At 46.0% G+C, this 20,191-nt stretch overlaps 1 protein-coding gene across 1 annotated transcript; it reads right to left on the bottom strand.

Moving 5' to 3' along the window:
* Window positions 1–8,272: 8,272 nt before the first annotated feature.
* On the bottom strand, window positions 8,273–11,810 carry LOC144818467 (uncharacterized). Its single transcript, XM_078675934.1, has 2 exons — window positions 11,327–11,810; window positions 8,273–9,330 (listed from the first exon to the last, which is right to left on the bottom strand). The coding sequence occupies exons 1-2, from the start codon at window positions 11,706–11,708 to the stop codon at window positions 8,486–8,488; spliced, it is 1,227 nt and encodes a 408-aa protein (XP_078532060.1). The 5' UTR covers window positions 11,709–11,810; the 3' UTR covers window positions 8,273–8,485.
* Window positions 11,811–20,191: the final 8,381 nt, after the last annotated feature.

Here is a 20,191-nt window from a genome sequence, read left to right as displayed (position 1 = left end):
GCCAAGTGGCATTGTCAAAAGTAGACTCCCGTTATATAAACCACTTTTTGGTAACAAAACAATAATTTGTCACCAACCCCCCTCGTTGTTATCTGGGGTGCCGAGACTTTTCAACATTTAAACCGCCCCTCCCTGTCCATGTATCGCCCTCCGGGATCGGCTCGAGTTTTACGCCTCAAGGAAAATACCTGTATCGCGGTCCGGTAAAGTTCTACTGGGATCAGGAAAGAATTTAGATGACCGAATGCTTCGGTATATATAGGATAAATAATTACCCGTACTAAGCCGCCGGTGTGTAGCCGAGCTGCTTACTTCCGCCTTTCTCAACACGTGATCTACGTGCCGCGTCATCGCGTGTTCCCTGGTCCTTTTTACCGTAATGCTGATAATATATCCATTACTCAAGGCACATCAGAGATCGCATAAACGATGCGCCGATATTTTGACCTACACATTTTTACTCTGTTTTGTTCTAAGGTTCCAGTGCAAGTAATCATTTCCTATTTAACAGTTCGATCTCTATCGAGGTTGCCACTCATCTTTATATTCTACATCTCTCTCTTATTAGTTCTGGGTGTTAGTGACTTATTTAAACCCATCAAGGAATTTAAACCAGGATGCCACGGAGTAACGCGGGCCACCAACCTCAGGTGTGTCGGCTGGATGACTCCCCCAAGGCCGGTGATACCGCTGCTACCCCTTAATGGCCCCCTCTCCAGATATTTCAATTTACATTATTGTTCTGATATGATGTTGTGACAGCATTGCTCAAATGCCTAGTTCTAAAGTCAGATTATGCTGTACCTATAATTCGCTCCCACTCCTCCTTGGAGTTGAGCCCTTTGCGTACGGTGTTCAATATTGATATGTACCATTGCTCGCGCTGTTTCCTTTTCATGGTCATATCTCCACCGCGTTTGCTCCCTACAATTTTTTCAATCACGAACTTCCTAATGTCCTCAAAGGTGTGTCCTTTTGAGATACAATGTTCTACTAAAGGAGCATTTAACTTCTTATTGGCAATAGCTGATTTATGCTCCGACAGGCGGGTTCTTAATTCCCGACATGTCTCGCCAACATATCCTAACTGACATGGACATATGAGAAAGTAAATTACATTTTTACTTCTACAATTATTAAGGTCCCTCGCCATTATGGTGTGATTGTTATATGTCAAACTTTTTCCTTCAATGCAGCAATCACATATGCTGCAATTGCCGCACCTGTAGTTTCCTACAGCTTTCTGTCCTGTCAGATCTAATTGTTTGAATTTACAAGGTTCCCTGTAGGTCTGGACTAGATTCATTTTGAGATTGTTGTTTCTTCGGAAAGCAAACATAGGGCGATTCAGCTTAATTTGTTCATTATCATTTAATATCGCCCAGTTTGAGTTAATAATATTTTTGATCTTGTTACTCAAGCTTGAGAATTGACTTATGAACACAATTTTATCAGGTTTTTTTTTCTTCACTGCTACCATTCATAGGTTGTTCAAACCTACTGTCCCTATTGTAAAACCTTGCTCTTTTAAAAGAATGATTAATGAGTCTCCTAGGATATCCCCTGTCCTTTAACTTTGTCTTCAAATTTTCTGAATGTTTATAAAAGTCTGGGAGGGTTGAACAGTTCCTCCGTAACCGAAGGAACTGTCCAAACGGTATGTTATCTTTTTGAGCTCGAGGGTGATAGCTGCTATAATGCAGTAATGTATTTTTATCCGTGGGTTTGGAATATAATTCAACCTCGAGTTTACCGCTCACATGTTTTATGTTTAAATCTAGGAAACTCACTACACTGTTACTGTAGTTCGCTGTGAATTTTAGGTTTACGTCCCCCATGTTCAGCCGCAATAAAAAGTCCTTCAAAGACTCCTCCGGGCACATCCTTTGCAAGTTAAATTCAAGGAGCAATGTATCAGAACGGATTTATTTGATTGTGGTGGTTGATATTCTGATTCCTATGAATTGACATACCGATGTTTGTATATTACATCACGGATTTCGAGTCTCTTTCCTGCTTTTAGATTTGTATAGTGTGTTTAATTGTTTATGAAGGAAGATTTCTGCTGTATTATTTTTAATGTTTTTAATTGATATTTGACTCTAATATAATAAATTCACACATTGTGATATTGAATTGTTCAGGTTTGTTTATAATTATAATTGAGGGGTGATTTGTATCTAGAATCATTGAGTATATGTATGGTATAAATAAAAAGGAAAAGGTGAAGTATGAATGCGTGAGTCCAGTGTGCATTATCAGGTAGTTTGATTGCTCTACCCAAGGGATATTTTATTCTTTGACATATGCTGGTACCCTGTCCCTTGGATAGTCGGGCCATTCCCTGTATTTCCACACTTTATTCTTTATTGGCCTGTCCCAAACATATCTTCATAGGCTACAGGCCATCCAGAATGCTGCTGCTCATCTTTAATTGGGCATCAAGAAATACAAGCCTGTCTGTCATCATTTATGGTGATTACACAGGCTTAATCCGTACAAAAGGGGCATTTTCAAAGTTGTTATCGCACTATTGATCAAAGACCTTGCTACCTTAAGAGTTTGTTCCTTAAATACGCACCTCTTCTCGCTTTAAGGTCTACATTGGCTACAGTACTTAATTTGAGCAGGTAGTTTCCGGTTGAGCCCACAGGCACTCCTTTTTGTGGACCTGCTCTTATTTTTCCACATCAGGTATTTACAGAGCACAAGACGGGGAAAAACACACAACTAAAGACGGAGGAAGAGAAAGATGCAAAAAACTTCACAAAGGGAAAAAGCAGAAAAATTTAAGAGTGAGATAAAGACACAGGTAGGGTCTATTAGTTAATGAGGCACAAAGTGGATTTAAGACTTACGGCTTTATTTATCACCATGCAGAGAGATTCTGAACAGAGCTTTGGGCACCTGCATTCTTTCTTTTATAAATTAAGCACTGATCAGCTGGCCTTACTGAGGAAGGCTAAGAAGGGTGGTGTATCCTTTCAACAACTTATGGCTATGCCAGTAGCGTAGTAAGGAAGTCATGAGCCCTGGAGCAAGCAAGGGAATAGCCCTTTTGATTGTTGTTGGGGTTTTAAGAACAGCAAGTATCAGGGTTCAATGGACCACGGTGTCACTGCACTTACTGCACCAACAGTAGGTACACCCCTGGGCATGCCCCCACTTGCTATTCAGGAAACATCTGAATGCAGAGCTGTACTATATAAAGTGTTCAGATCCTCACTGTTGAGTCGAGCACAGCGCCCGCACACCCTGTTTAAGGCCTGGCCCTTTATTGTTTTTAAACAAATTAAACACTGCATTAGTAGAAATAACTGTTCAGTAGAAACCTCTCCAGTGTGTGTGTGTGTGTGTGTATATATATATATATATATATATATATATATATACATATATATACACACACACACACACACATATATACTAAAGTAGCCTTGCTGGTACATTATGATGGCAAAAATATAAATCCCATAGGACATAATGGGATTTATATTTCAGTGGACCGGATATGTTTTGATGCAGCTACCCATCCACCAAAATCTAAATCAGGCCCTCTGGGCCCAATTCACAGAACGAATTTAAGACTAAATCCTAAACTTACTACCATTTTGGTATTCACAGAATGCACTTACTACTTTCGGCATTCACAGAAGGAACTTACTACTATTGGGATTCACAGAATGAACTTACTACTTTCGGTATTCACAGAATAGACTTAGGACTACTAATTTTACGTCCGCCGCCGGGCCGTATTTTCCGCCACCGGGCCGGAATTTACGGCACTTTGGCGGACTTTACGAATCCGGCCCGCACTTTCCGATACGGTGCCGTAATTTCTAATTACGGGCCGGAAAATCCGATTACGGGCCGATTTTGTCAGTTGGCCATGTTAGCCAAGGATAAACACCTGTCCAAGTGTGTACCATCCCCCACCATTGATCAGCTGACACACTGCAGCCAATCCCAGCCAACTGCTCCATTTTGGCATGGAGAATGTTGCCAGTGCCTACCATCCCCCACCACGCTCCAGCTGAAGCCAATTAACAATAATTGACCAGCACTAGAAAACACATAAAAGCAGCACACATTGAAGGAACAGGTTTGACCACAGAGAGTTTGTATCTACTACACACACAGTGACCCTGAAAATGGGCATGAGGAGGAAAAGGAACTTCACAGCAGAAGAGACCACCATGCTTGTGGAATTCATAGTAAGGCATCACAAGCGCCTCTATGGCTTACCACCTATGTAAGTCAACCAGAGATGCAAAATTTGCTTCATTACATTTGGAGTTGTCAATGGACATTCACCTTTACCATTTGACATTTGTGAACAGCGAAAGACAAAATATGAAATGTATTGCCTCATCATCCCTTTGTAATTGTGGTACTCAACATGTATTTCACAGACAGACCGGGGAAACCAATCCTGTAATCGAGGGCCACAACTAGTCAAAAGGGTTTACCCACTATATTGCAATAGTGTCTGTAGACCTAATCAAGAAAATCTATTTGCACTCTGGTGGACCTTACCTCTGGATTCATAGGCATGTCATTGTGATATAGGTAGCACCAAGGTAGTGGGCCCATGTGGGATCACTCATTGCATTATGTATGACACACTTCTGCAACGGTGGTGCACAGAACTGCTTGTGCTCATCCACTGTGCCAGAAATAGAATGCATCACATGTGGCAGCAGGAATATAAAGTTGCCAAACATAATTATCATTTTAGGTACAATGTGGTCCTCCCAGAATCAAAGACGCGCACAGACTTCTGCTACTAGGTTGGACTTGACATCTGTCCTGGGACCACACACTGCTCCGGTGCTGGGCCAAGGTAAGTCAACCTGGCTGAATGCTCATTAATTGTGCCTTTCACCTCCACCGTATGTGTTGTACAACACTGGTGTCCTGCATCACAATATGCTCACATAGGGCATTTGAACACATTGCTGATCAGACCCTGGTGGCAATTGAGAGGTTGACACAAAATGTATGCCAAGTGTGTGCAGAATGGACATACAATGGAACAATGTGTCATATGAACTGACCAAAACACAACAGGCTTGCACTTCAATAATAGGATGAATCCCAAGCAAACTGTACATGGTTAAATCAAAATGAAATAGGTATGGCTGAGGCACACACTGGTGCCAGTTGTGTACATATCAGATGGTTGTAGGGGCTGCTAAGGTGACTCTTCATGCAGTTACACCTGCAGAATGAATTGGCTGATGAGCAACACGATAATCCAGTGCAGGCGGGAAGCCTCAAAGCTTCTCACCTCATATGCAATGTGTGATCATAACCAAATGTTGTTTTCTGCTTGCCTCCCTCCTATCGTATTCACATATATAGGTGAGTGTTTGACAAATGAGGTTTGAATGTCTGCTGCACAAGACACCATCCGTTGTCATGTAAGTAGTAACATGATGTTGGAAATGGAGTATGGGAACAGAGAACACTCAAAGAATGGACATAAGTAATCTGTGTTCTCTCATTCAGAAATTAGCCCTGTGACCTCATGGTTAGGAAAGCAAAAATGGGCAACATCATGTCCCTGACAACTGCACATCTCACACATGAACTCCTTTCTGACTTGTTAACAGACAACATTTCACCCATGATAAAAGTTAGTCTCAATGGTAAAGGTGAAATCAGTGTGATGCAGATGAGTCAGGCTCATTTATCCCCTTCCTTGAACTATCAGTAACCTTCTCATACAAGTGTGTCAGTTGATGTGTCATCTAATTGATGTCATTGCTGCATGGATGTAACAGCTGTCAAATGCTGCTTGTGAGCAGGTGCCCACATGTAAAGTCAATGAGGTAAACATGCTGCACATCGTCCTTGATAATCCGCAAATGGTTAATGAGAATTAAATGTTGGCTCATAGCTACAATCTGTTGTACTAAAATATGGACATGTAATTCACATCACAGGTGCTGACCGGACCAGACCACTGCAGCGGACAACATCCCGGGAAATGCATGTCATCCTGGCTGCAGCCGTGAAACCATCACGCACCTGTCCTTCAGGTAAATAGTGGATGAGGTGTGTCACCAGCTTAGATTACTAAACCATGACAGAGATCGAGATCCCATTCTGCACAGTTGTTGTTTACAAAGTAAAATACGAACCAGGAGTATCACATATGCCTGTCTGACAATTGCTGATGCAGATCATTGAGAATGTAGTTTCTACCCTCTACAGCTATGTCTACAACAACTATGAGACAGGTGCAGCAGGATACACCAGGGGGGAACGCAAAGGGACAGCGAGTTGTGGCTAGAGCTGGTGAGTCTGCTAGTATTATGTACATCTCCGTGGAACTCCTCAGTGCCATGGTGTGAGCGGTAATTTGTGGTGGTACCCTAAGCAGATCACATGTTCCTCATCTGCTGATGTTTAATACAGTTAATACAACCCTGGTGTTGCAGCACATGTAATACCTGGTCAATCAATAATACGGTTGCAACCTCTGTGTTTCAGATCGTGCCAGGGGAGAGGATGACAGACCGACAACCAGTGCTGGCCGACGGGGAATCAGAGGGGAGAATCCCTTGATCCTCCAGGCAGTAATGTCGGCAGCAAGTCAGGCCCAAGAGGAGGATCAAGATGAAGACGTTGACATGGAGGAGGAGGAGGAGGAAGACCACATATCAATTGACTTGGGGGCTGACAATACTGACATCACGGCATCACATCCACTGCCAAGCACCGCTCGTCTGTCTCCTCTCACACAAACAATACCATGTCCTCAGCACAGATCACACCAGCCACGGCTCACACACATCCAGTCACAAACATCACCCCCTCACAGCCCTCATGTCCGGGACCGACATGATAGTTCCCCTACCCACTCTTCCCTACGCAGTGTATCCCTGACACCCTCTCTACCATCTGTGGGAAGTAACAGCCCTGTTGCGGTGCAGGTATCTCCTGGGCACCCTTCTCCTGCCCACAGTTTTCCACCTGCCAACCCCCCTGTTGTTGGACCTGCTCATCTCATCCCTGCAGACACCTGCGGAGGGGGCCTGCACGTGGCGATGGTGGCCAGTGGGAGCAGGACTTCTACCAACAGCAGACAGATGTGAGGCAGGACATTCGTGCCATAGGGGCGACCTTGGCAGTCATGTCAGGGTCCCTGCAGGACATGGTCCAATTCCCTCAGGGAGTGGACAGGATGTGCCAAGCTTTGGATAGGATGGATAGCACTTGGCAGGAAATGTCTAGAAATATGACTGACCTGATATCCATCCAAAGGGAAGAGAGTGCAAGACGCCATACCTTGGCCATGAAGATGATGGAGGGCATGGTGAGAGTGTTCCAAAGTCACTCTTCATGGCCAACGCAGGGAGGGGAACAATCATGTCAGCCTGCAGGACAGCACATCCCCAGACCTGTAACACCAACTGCACAGCACCACAGCCAAGGTACACAAACACACCTGCACCCTGATCAGGCACCCCCACCACCCCCACCCCCTGCACAAACACCACCAACCTCTGAACAGTCACTCCCACCACCTGCAAAAGCACCACAAACCTCTGGACAGTCACTCCAACCACCCCCACCACCTGCAAAAACACCACCAACCTCTGGACAGTCACTCCAACCACCCCCACCACCTGCAAAAACACCACCAACCTCTGGACCGTCGCTCCAATCACCCCCATCACCTGCAAAAACACCACCAACCTCTGGACCGTCACTCCAATCACCCCCATCACCTGCAAAAACACCATCAACCTCTGGACCGTCACTCCAACCACCCCCACCCCCTGCAAAAACACCACCAACCTCTGGACAGTCACTTTCACCACCTGCACAACCAGCCCTTGTCCAGGTACAGACTCCAAATGTGCAGACACCATCTGCACCTGCACCTGCACCTCTTGATCACCCTGGACAACACCCACATACACGGAGGCATCAAGCTCCACCTCACCCCTCCCCGCGGTCATCACCCCCACTAATGCGGAAACGCAAACACGATCGGCACTGAAAATCACCTGGCCAATTTGTCTTTGGGTCCTTATGTGTATAGTGTAAATAAAGATCTACAAAAGTAATATCCTGTTGTGTATCATGTCCTGTCTAACGATGTAGACGTGTGTGTGTGTGTGTGTGTGTGTGCGAGACAGTCACAAGAGTGACCCAACATAGCAACACATTATTATGTGCCAAGCACATGACTAACCAAATGTGTGTCCATCTTTGGAAACAGACATTCATAATGAAGTCAAACAAGTTAAACAAAGTAGATTTCCGCAAAGAGATTTATCTGGCAACAAAAACTAGCCGTCCAATTGGAAGGGAGAAAGGAAAAAAATGATGATCTTAATGCAGAAGGAGAAGGGAACTTGGATTGGGGTGGGGAAAAACAAATATAATACGTCAGGGAGCGTCAGGTAAACCAGTCTATTCACAAGGGGAAAAATAAATCCTCGTCCAGAACAATGTCTTAGTCCAAAAGTCAAGTGTCTTTCTGGTCATCCTCCAGGACCACAATGTCAAGATCCTCAGGGTCGGACACATCCACACGGCTGGCTAGTGCAGGAACTGGCACCACATGGGGACGTGACACACGAGGAATACGGGGGAAAACAGTGTGGGGCAACGGACAGGGGGACACATTGACGGTGGTATGGGAAGGGGTTTGGGAGACAAAAGACGTCATGGCTGTGCTCATGGCCTGGATGTGGGTGCTGAGGTTGACAAGTTCCGCTCGCATGGAGCGTATCTCCAGACACACTTGTAGCAACATGCGAGCGGACCTGTCAGGTTCACCCTCGACCATCCACATCAAGTCCTCTGGCACAACCACAGGAGGTACAACACTGGGAGGGGTTGGGGGGGGGGGACAGAAGGGATGTGGTGCCTCTGGTCCGGAGCTAATTTGTCCAGCTTGGCGGCAACGTGGAGGGGGCCAGGTTTCAGAGGATCGAGCTGGAGCCCCCGATAGCATGGGGGACTCTAGAGATAGGGAGGGGCAGGTGGCAGGCCCAGGTAGAATGTTGGCCTGCCCCGGGGACACCTCATTGTGAGCCACTGGTGAAGAGTGTGTGGGTGAGTGGCTCTCCACTACATCATGGTCCGAGATGTCCGGTCCTTCCTCCCCCCCTACAATGTCCACAGCCTCCACCCGGGACGTAGTACCAGATTTGAGTTCTTCCTCATCCCGGGTGGGCAAAACCCCCTGGCCTGCAGATGTCTTCTCCTCCTCTTCCTCGCTGGTGGAAAGAGGGTGTAGCCTCCACTGAACTGATGGCCTCCTGCTCCGGACTTGTTCCTGCACATCGGATGTCTCACCAACCGTGCCTGCAGAGATGTAAGCAAAATCCTGATGTGGTGGTTGTTTAATGCAGGACGATACACATACATAGCTGAGCCAAGGCCAGATTTATTTCTCCTCTGATCACACTCTACAGTTGTCAGCGGCCAATTTACAACTTCTGGCGCATCTCTGCTAATCAGCAGAGGGGTACAAGAAGAGTTGCGACGCATCTGCCCACCCGTGTGCCACCCCTGATGCGCCGCATTTGCAATGCGGCACACCGTGGTGCTTGGGTGGGCAGATGCGTGATGCATCCCTGGTGGAATAGCGGTGCTTTGCTGGAGTGGCGTGCCAATTGCGAGCCCACTCCAGCAAGGCTCGGGGGTGCACGATTGCTAACATGCTGCGTCAATCCTTACACCTGCTTCAATAATGCCCAGAGTTTTGACGCAGCATGGCCCTAAAAGTGACTGAGTGAAATCTTGTAGATTTCACTCCGCCACTTTTAGGAGGCGCCCCTGCACCAGATGCATCACATTGTAATTACCCAGCAGCATTGCGCTTTGTTTGCTCCGCCGCAGCGTCACAAAAGTGACCCAATGGCGGCGTAAAAGAGGCGCAAGTGCCTTGTAAATCTTCCCCTCAGTCTTTATGGACTTAATGGGGGTTGGGAGCACACTGCCTCACAGTCCCAGCACTGTTCGCCCCTTTGCATCCTGGTAAATGCAGTACACAGTTCAAACTTACTTCAAATTCATTTGTGGTTGCTGGAAATGCTGCCAAGTACCTCTCATGTCACAGTACCACTCACAGGCACACAGCAACCCAAAAAGATTTTTCTTTGCTCTCTAAAACTGCTGCACTCTATGAAACGCTCAATCCAGTAACACGTGTCTAGAGATTTACAGCTATGTCTGCACCAACTTTGATGATTGACTCCAGATTACTTAGAAGTGAGTTCGAACTGTGTACTGCATTTACCAGGATGCAAAGGGGCGAACAGTGCTGGGACTGTGAGGCAGTGTGCTCCCAAACCCCATTTTGTTTATGAACTTACATCACATGTATGTTCACTGTCATATACTGAATTGAGTTCGACATGGGCATCTGATGTGTATTGTTGTGGCTTACGCAACTGTCTTGGCCGAACCTTAACTTTGGCATTCTGTGATCTGTGTGTCCTGTCACTGCTACATGTGGCACTTCAAAAACCAGTCCACCAAAAGAGAACATGGAGAGTCCAGATTAAATTGATTCTTGTCATTGATATGGATTTGCAGCTATTTAACGTCTGGACAAGTGTCATCTGCTTTGGAGCATTGTATGGGACAAGCCAAATGTGGGTCACAGATCCACATAGGGTCTGGACTATTACTCTGGCTACATTGTGAGTCTAGCCTTCTGCCATCCCCACCAATCATCGGACAATCCAGTGCCACATATTGGCTTTGTTGACTTAAAAGTTGGTGCCGTACACCAGTGAACAGTGGTGGGTGGTTGTGACAGCTACCTGTACATGTAAAATGTCATACAGGCCACTGAGGGTGAGATGTCTGTCAGTAGGCACTCCTTGCAAATTTAGGAACACCTAAGAGTGATGCAAGGATCTCAAAGTCTGTCTTGACTCCATGGCACATGATAATCTGTCTCAATTGGAACCCAACTCTACAGGTGCAATGCGAATCACAACATCCAATACCCTATGTCATTCCATGCGCACACTGGACAGTCTCTGTACCATAGCTCATCCAATGCACACATCAGTTATGATTTACTTGGTTCAATGGTAGTGGTGCTGGCAGAGCACAATTCAATAAGAATGCATGAGTGTGGCTCATTTACCCAGTTGTAATGAAGAAACTACAACTCCCAAAATGCACTTTGCCCTGTACAATCCATATGCCACAGTGTGCCTTTTTTAATCTTGGTGACTGCTACGTGGACACAGGATTGGTGAATGGAGGCATGGGACACACAATGGTACAGCACTGTTTCACTCACATCATACTCCCAGACACATATTGCATATGATGCACTTACTATGTCCCTGCTGCTCATGCTCCTCCAGCTGAGCATGGAGGCTCGGCCAAGCTGCTTGCAGGACCTTCCTGTACAGTGGGGAGAGGCGAGGACGATGCACATGGTGCTGGGAAGACAGGCCAGCCAGCTCCGTGGCCTTGTGACGGGCCCAGCGCTTTAGGTCCTCCCAGCGCTTGCGGCACGCCCTAGCACTCCTGGTGGATACTCCCACTGTACTGCAGCGCTCTGCGATGTTGTCCCATAGCCTGCCCCGGGCTGCAGTGCTCAGCTGGTGCTCCGGGTCCCCATATAGCTGAGGAAATTTTGCCAGCACCCCCTCCACCAAGATGCCCAATTCCCTTTCTGAGAAAGGGGGTGCTCTCTCCTCATAATCCTCAGCCATTATGGGGAAATAAGTTGGAAGAGAGCAGCAGGATGCCGGTGGATCTGCTCAGTGAAAGAGGATGACTCAGAATGAACACAAAATGGCTGCCAACTACTTCCTGTGATGTATTTCCTGTCTCCTACTCCCTGTATAACATTGCCTGTATGAAATGATGTGTTCTAGTCTATTTTCGCAATTTGCGGCCCGAAAACGTAGTTTCCGGTTCCGAAGCGTAGTATACGCGCATGCGCATTACGATGCGGCGGCGGAAATTACGATTTTGCGCCGTAAGTTCCGAAAATGACCCGGAACACAAAATATCATACAGGAGATGTTATACAGGAAGTGTGAAACAGTAAATACATCCCAGGAAGTAGTTGGCAGCCATTTTGAATTCATCCAGGTCCATCCACAAACAGTAATCTAATCCACTGCCATCCTGTTGTTCTGTTGTAGTATAAAGTGAAATGACAGTGCAGGTATGAATCATGAATATGTATCTAAAGGGGGAACAGATAATTTCATGAAATTTCTGCAAAGGCAGGGGGGGGGGGGGGGCAGACAACATCAGACCCCGGTTTCTTTTTCGCATACTTTGCATTATGGGACATGTAGTCCATATTGAGTGCTCAGTATCAGAGTTGTGTGATGTGTTACGTAACATTGGTGTGGAGCAGTGTGGACATATCACAGACACATGGGGGCAGATTTAAGAGCCCTGCATGCCACATTTGCGCCACATTCGCGTCACTTTACTGACGCAGCGGCAGTGCGAAGCCAACGCCATGCTGTGGGTTATTTTTAACGTGACGCATCTGGGATATGTGTCATGTTGTAAGGACCTGCGCCACAGTTCCGCGTTCCTGCGCGGGGGGGGGGGGCCTAGCACAGGAAGTGACAGGGTGTAATCTGAAAAATTTCACTCAGTCACTTTAATGGCCATGTTGCGTCACATCCCTGCACCTGCTAGTTGAAGGTGTAAAGATTGACGCAGCATGTTAGGCATAGGGTCAGCGCTTGCCTTGCTGGACCTGCATTGCGCTTGCAACACAACTCTAGCAGTGCTTCACCTTTATGGCAGCATATGCGTCACACTTCTGTCTATACTTGCCCCGTGGCACGCTGTATTGTAAATGCGGTGCATCCATGATGGCACATGGGTGTCTGTCGTGACGCACAATAACTGGGGCATCCCTGCTGATATGCAGGGATGCTGTGAAAAGTAACCATCAAATATGATATCACCAGGGAGGTAGCGACAACACAAGGCGCAACATACAAATTAAAAGTACAAAATTCTACTTTATTATTGAGTGTATATACTCAGGATAAAAACATTTGGGTTCAAATATATAACCAAAATATACACTTGACCTATTCTAATTAAAAAAAACAACACTGATTGACATACAAAGTAAAAATATCAATGACACAATTAATTATAAATTCATAAAACAGTGGCAAACAGTAATAATCTTCGACGCGCGTTTCGGCGTTTGAACAAGAACGCCTTCTTCAGGAGCCACATATAAAATCAGGAGATCACGAGTTCTGCGTAGTTCCAAATGATGGCTGGAACACAGGAGGACACTCTGTTCCTAATCGTGGGGACAGTTGATGGACGATATGCAGGGATGCACCAGTTATTGTAAATATGACCTATGGTGCCTGATTCTCCCATGACATCATCACTCATATTCAGGGCCCATCATTTGTGGTGGAGTCAAATCTGTTGAGGTCACAGGCCTGAGAATGCAAGGGTTATGGCCTTTTGTGAATTGGTGACCCATCCTTATGAGGTCCAGGTATGTCTCCCAGGACATGTATTGTCTGTCATCAGTGTGAATTGTTGGTTTTAGGGATGTCCACTACACTGATCACTGACATGGGCACATTACCTGAGGCACACTCTACCTTATGACTACTGCCAGCGGCTGTGATTTGCATGCAGTTAGTGTGACTTGCTAAGTCGTCTCAGGGTGGGATATATTGACACTGTTGTGTCTATCCAAGTTGACAGCAAACCACATTTTGTCCATGACACTACAGGTTGCTCATGTGAAAAACGTGGCAACGAGCTGATCACGGACTTGCACGCCCTGCCGTCGGTCATGTGCAATGGCCCGGTTTCCCAGATTCAGAGCTAGCCGAGGTTCCAGAGGCATGTGTAAGCCATGCATTAAAGCAATGTTGTGCAAGACACAACAGGCTAAGGTAATCTTGCACACGACTTCTGGGGAGTACTGCAGCACACCCCCTGTACGGTGGAGACATCTGAATTGCGACTTCAACAGACCAAAAGTGCACTCTATGATGGCTCTAGTCTGTATGTGTGCCCTATTGTACCTACGCTGAGGTACAGTGTTTGCACGCCTGTAAGGGGTGAGTAGATGTGGGGAGAGTGCATAGCCAGCGTCACCTGGAGGGAAGAAAGGGCAGTTGTTAACATTTTCCTCTCTGACTTGCACAGAACATGATCTATACGTTTGTACATGCAGTGTCTGTTGGGCCATGATTCTCATTGTACAATGGTTAATATTGGGGGGCATTCAGACATTACAATGGCACATATCACTCATTTTTAGTGCTTGGTACTTACCCAGTAGCCACATGTTGCCAAATTCTCCAGCAGCCATCCGCCGGGCAAGAGGTGACATGCGGAATATGAAGCTGTCATGCGTACTGCCTGGGAACACTGCATGCAAGTCGATGAACCTCCCACTGGCATCACAGACAGCTTGCACATTGATGGAATGCCATCTGTGTCTGTTGCAGAAGATGTGTGCAATGTGGCGGGGTGGCTGAAGGGCCACCTGGGTGCAGTCAATTGCACCCAGCACACGTGGGAATTGTGCAAGGAGATAAAAATCTCTTGCTGCCGTTTGTCTCATGGCCAGTGTATTTGGCATTTGTATGTAGTTGGGGGCTCTAGCAGTGATGCATCTCAGGACCTGATGCAGGCACCGCAACTGGCTCGCCTGGGAAATGCCCACATGGTCACTGGTGACCCTTTGGAAAGAGCCAGTGGCAAAGAAGTGGAGAGCAGAAAGGATCTTGAGATATGCTGGTATTGCATGTGAGCAGCAGGTCACAGAATCAAGTTCCTGCTCCCACTCACAGACCATATCCAAGATGACTTCTGGTGGGAAACGGTACCTGGCCCTTACATCTTGGCTGGTCATTCCAAATAGATTGATCCTCTGCCTGAAAATCCTCTCTGCTCTCTGCTCTCCTCCTCCTCCTCCTCCTCCTCCTCAAGTAGTTTTGCCGCATGGCAAGGGGCAGTGCTACAAATACATTCAGAGACATCCTGATAGGGTTTGTTTGTGCCTGCACTGCATTTATCCAAGTTTGTGGGCTGGGATTGGCTGCAGTGTGTCAACTGATCAATGGTGGGGGATGGTACACACGTGTTTACCCTTGGCTAACATGGCCAACTGCCAAAAATCGGGTTTTCCGGCCCGTAATAGTAAAGTCCGCCAAACTGCCGTAAATTCCGGCCCGGTGGCGGAAAATACGGCCCGGCGGCGGACGTAAAGTTAGTAGTCCTAAGTCTATTCTGTGAATACCGAAAGTAGTAAGTTCATTCTGTGAATCCCAATAGTAGTAAGTTCATTCTGTGAATGCCGAAAGTAGTAAGTGCATTCTGTGAATACCAAAATGGTAGTAAGTTTAGGATTTAGTCTTAAGTTCGTTCTGTGAATCGGGCCCTCTGTGTTCAAACACCCTGCTGGAAAGATCTTTTTGCAACATTTCCCAATGACCTTTCACTTACATGCGGTATTGGATTTATTCACAACGGTTTATTCTGACGCCTTTGGATGACTTTAGGTCAGAAGAGCTGAATCAATATTTAGGGTTATGTGATGTTAAAAATTGTAAAACTGATTTGTTGGAGGCAATGACCATACCATGCTGACTTTATACTTTCATATGCAAGAAAATTGTATGTAAACCCTTGTATTTGGTGGGAAGCCAAAAGACTTATCCTGACCCTCAACGACGCTGCCCGATTTTTCACTGATGTGCTGCACATTTGGGACTCAGTCTATTTCTGATTGTGCCTAATAGTCAGTATTGTTCAATTTACTAAGAGCCTTGATGACAATGACTTTATGTATTTAAAGAAAACTACTTCTGCATCTGCATTTTACTATCTCTGTATTGTGCTTTCGAATTTGTATAATATGCTTTTGTGGTTTCCTAAATTGTGCTCCAGAACTAATTTTTTTAAATGATACTGTCATTGACTGCATTTTGAAATGCTGTTTTAAACCTTGTCTCTTTGATGCATTACCTCATGACTTGAGGTTAACACCGTCCCAATCAACCCAACATCTGGACGCACTATTGAGATGTATAATTTCTAGGTGCACAGCACACCCACAGGTTCAATTGTTAAACATGTCTTTTTTAACAAAGGGTAACTAATTGACATTTTAAAGAGCTAAACCCCACTCAGACAAGATGGCGGCTGTGTAAGTGTTGCAAGTAGCCACCCATCGACCACTCCATGGCTAATCGTGAAACTGCTTGAAACTACTCGGAAATGGCTTGAAGCGATCATGATGGTTACCCCTTGGATTTGGAGGACTTGAGGCAGCCAGGAGGAAGAATATTAAAGCAAAGAATCGACGATTTCCCTCACCTGTTGCTTTGCGCTATACGGAGGGTGTTGCTTGATTGGTGCAGCGGGAGACGCCGCCTACTGCTCTTCGGTATGCCTCCAAAACAAGTGAAGCACCCCTGGGACTGGACGGAGGGCAGTGCAACGGGGGCTGGGTGGTGGGGAATCCCCGTGGTCCTTTAGCTCCGCAGAAGGCACTGGCTGGAAGGAAGGCTGGAGATGCTGCTCCCATAACAGGAAACAGCGAGTTGGAGGTGGGGAAAAACAAAACCAAAGGTCAGCATCTTAGTGAGGTGGTGGGACCTCCGAAGCAGCAGGTGATCCCAGGGAAGTTTGCTGGCCGTGGCAAGGTGAAGGAGAAGGGAGATATTCCTGCTAGTGTTGACGGTGAGACTTTGCTTAAACCTTCTGTGGATAATTCTAGCCCCTCACTCCTGGACAATCTGAATACGAGGCTTGTAACTTTTAGAGTCCTTACATGGCGGTATAGACTATTTTGGCAAAGGAAACAGGGTATGATGGCTTAGTAAATGGCCCTACATTTTTACATGCTCAGGGTAAATCTGGTGAGACCCCAGAATATGGTGAAAAAATATTTTCTCTTAGTCTATTACGATGGGATTATTCAACTTTGCATTTCTTTGCGGACGACAGTGGTCCTGAGGGAGAGGATATCATACAAGGGGCTAAAGAGCTGCTCGATGAACCTAAGAATGCAGTGGATTCCTCCCCTTCAATGAGCTTAATCTATTCTACGCTTAAACAGATACAGGGGGAAGCTAGACAGGAGCACAAGAGGGCCCATCTTGCAACAACAAAAACTTGAAGGTGCTATTAGGAAAGTGAACAAGGCATGTACTGAGATTACAGAGAGAACTTCTGCTTTGGAAGAGCGAATAGTAGTACTAGAGGCTGGAACTGAGAGTTTTGCTCGTCAACCCACTGCAAATTAATCTCAGATGGTGGATGTCATGGGGAAACTTGAACATTTTGAAAATCACCAAAGGCGCAGTAACTTGAGACTTTTGGGCATACCTGAAAATGAAGAAGGGGAAGATATTAGAGCTTTTGTGTTGTGCTTATTGAAGGGTGGCTTCCCCGAACTAGCACACTGGGATTGGGCGACGGAGGTCCAGTGTGTTCATCGCTTCCTACTTATGCCCAGGAGTAGGAAAGGGCAGAATATTGTAAATGAAAAGCCCAGAGCCATCCTAATATTTTTTGGGAAATGTTCTCTTACGAAAGGCAGTATTCGATAAAGCCCGGCCAGAAGCATGTCGCTCGGTCGAGGGGCACACCTTCTTTATCAGGCCAGATTTTTGCCACACTTCGGTGGAAAGAAGGTGGAAGCTTCGTCAATTAATAATGCCTTTCCAAAAGACAGGGTGTGAGGCTCATTTATTAAGTCTGCCTCAACTTAAAATTATATATGGGGTAACCACCAGAGTATTCTCATCGGAGATACAAGCTCAGGATTTTCAACTTGAGATTTCTGAGACCAGAAACCAGTTAGAACCTGAGGGGTGATTAGATGGAGTTCGGATGAATCTGTGTAAATAAGTGGTTTTCCTTCTCTTTTTTTTCTCTTTTGGATGGAGTGGATGGGTGGCGGTGGGGTGCAGCACTATACAGGAGCCATCACAAGGGTCTTTGGAAACTTATTTTGTCTAGGGATGGGGAAGGGGTGGTTTGGTCCGGGGGAGGTGGGTGGGGGGACTGAAGTGGGGCTGATCCAGCAGGCCAACTTTGATGTAATGGTATCATGGATTAGAAACAGACTGGATTTTTCCTGTATCAAAGGGTTTGGGTAATTTAAGAATTGCCTCTGTTAACATTTGTGGTTTGAATATACCTCTTAAAAAATGAAGAGTCAATGAAGATATTCAATATCTGAAGGCAGACATAATATGTTTGCAAGAGAAACACATAGAGGCTACCCGACAGAAAGCAGCTGAACTAGCTGGATATCAGTTGATTGCTGCCACATCACAGGGAACATGTACTAGAGGGGGAGCTGTTATGGCTCGCAAGAAAACATTTAGATTTCCACAATATGAATCGGACCAACTCGGCAGATGGGTTATCATGCAATGTGTTGTGGATACATTTTCTTTCACTCTTTGTTCAGTGTATGGCTCTGTATTTGACGACCCTGCCTTGCTTAATTGGCTGAATACGGAGTTGGTTGGGTGGCCATTGCCCCAGATCATTTGTGGGGATTTTAATATAAATGTAAGTACTAACAATATTAAGCTTTGTGAGCGGTAATATCATGTCCGTAAGCCCAAAGTTTTCAAGGTATTATGTGACTTATGTACGACCCATGGGCTTACTGATGTTTGGGCCAGACTGGAATTGCAAGATCCAGGATATACCTCTTTTTCTGCCCCACATCAAACTGACGTTAGGTTAGATTATGTTTTTGTGTCTCAGGAGGTGCTGACAAATGTTCCATTGTAAACTTTCCCCGTGTGATGTCCGATCACATTCCGTTAGTCCTAGAAATTTCAATGCAAACACTAAAGCCCCCTATATCTCGCAGGACCTTCAACAGAGCACTTCTTTATCAGGGAGAATATATTCAACATATGAGGTCATGGATTCCAAGATTTATAACTGATAATGGGGTAGTGCGTGGTTAGGGACAGTAGGGATGCATTAAAAGCTGGGATAAGAGGAGAAACTTCAATATATGGATGGGTCTTGCAGTTGAAGGAAAAGGAATATCCTCAAGAACAGTATAGAAGACTACGTGAGGCAGAAACCTAGTTGGTACAGGCACTTACAAATAATGGGGAAGTAGAGCAGGCACAAATAAAGGTGGCCTTGGCAAAATTCACAATTCTGGATTTGTCAGCAATTAAGGCAGCTGGGAAATACTGTACCTGGCGGTCCAAAATGTATGAATGTAACAAGAGAGTGGGACATCTCCTAGTGCTTCGTACTAGACAGCGGATAACACAAGGGGGGATAGAGCAAACTGAGGATCCGGGAGTAGGTTTAGTCGCTGAGCCTTTGGAAATACGGACCGCCTTTCAACGCTTTTACCAGAAACTCTATACGGAAGACACTAGCAATGAGGAGGAAGCAATTCCGAACTACATAGCCGGGATGTCATGTGAGAAATTGTCCCTAGAAGAAAGTGAGGCGTTAGAGGTACCAATTACGGCAGAGAAAATTCAAGGGGCAATTCGTTTGCTGGTAAATGGGAAGGCGTTAAGAACAGACTCCATTCCGGGGGAATTCTGTAAAATCTTTGATCCCTCCCTACAGGAATTGAAGAAAGATGTGTTTTTGGAAGCTCAGGCTGGGCAAGGAGCTATTGCCGTATTCCCCAAGAAAGGCAAGCAGGTCAGAGAGATGGGGGTCTTATCGTCCTATCACATTAATAAATAGCGACGTTAAGGTATATGCCAAGATTTTGGCTAAACGATTGTGGACTTATTAGGAAACTGTTTTTCCCAACTCAGCATGGGTTTGTCCCAGGACGCAGTACAATAGACCATATTCAGGGAGTTATTGCTCTTTTTGATGCTGCAGGTATTACCAGTGACCCTATCTGGCTTATCCTGCTAGATGCGGAGAAAGCCTTTGAAAGGGTCTTGTCTTTTTTGTGGGCAACTTTAACCCATTGTCTGCTGCCGTTGGCCAACGGTCGTCACGAGCACTACCTCGGTAGTGCTGCGCACGTCCGTTGGCTGACGCGGCCCCACCCGTTTCTTCGAACGTTCAGCACTGGCGCAGAACGTTCGAAGCAGCCAACAGGTTAAAGAGCAGAGGGCTGGGGGAAAGTTTCATTAGGGCTATTGAAATAGTGTGTAATAACCTGGTGGCTAGAATATCAATAATGGGTGAGATGTTGGATCCTGTTTTG

The sequence above is a fragment of the Lissotriton helveticus genome, chromosome 2_1, assembly GCF_964261635.1.
Source record: "Lissotriton helveticus chromosome 2_1, aLisHel1.1, whole genome shotgun sequence".
Taxonomy (NCBI): Eukaryota; Metazoa; Chordata; class Amphibia; order Caudata; family Salamandridae; genus Lissotriton; species Lissotriton helveticus.
The sequence above is the reverse complement of the archived record's forward strand: the minus strand, read 5'-3'. Positions and strand labels throughout refer to the sequence as shown.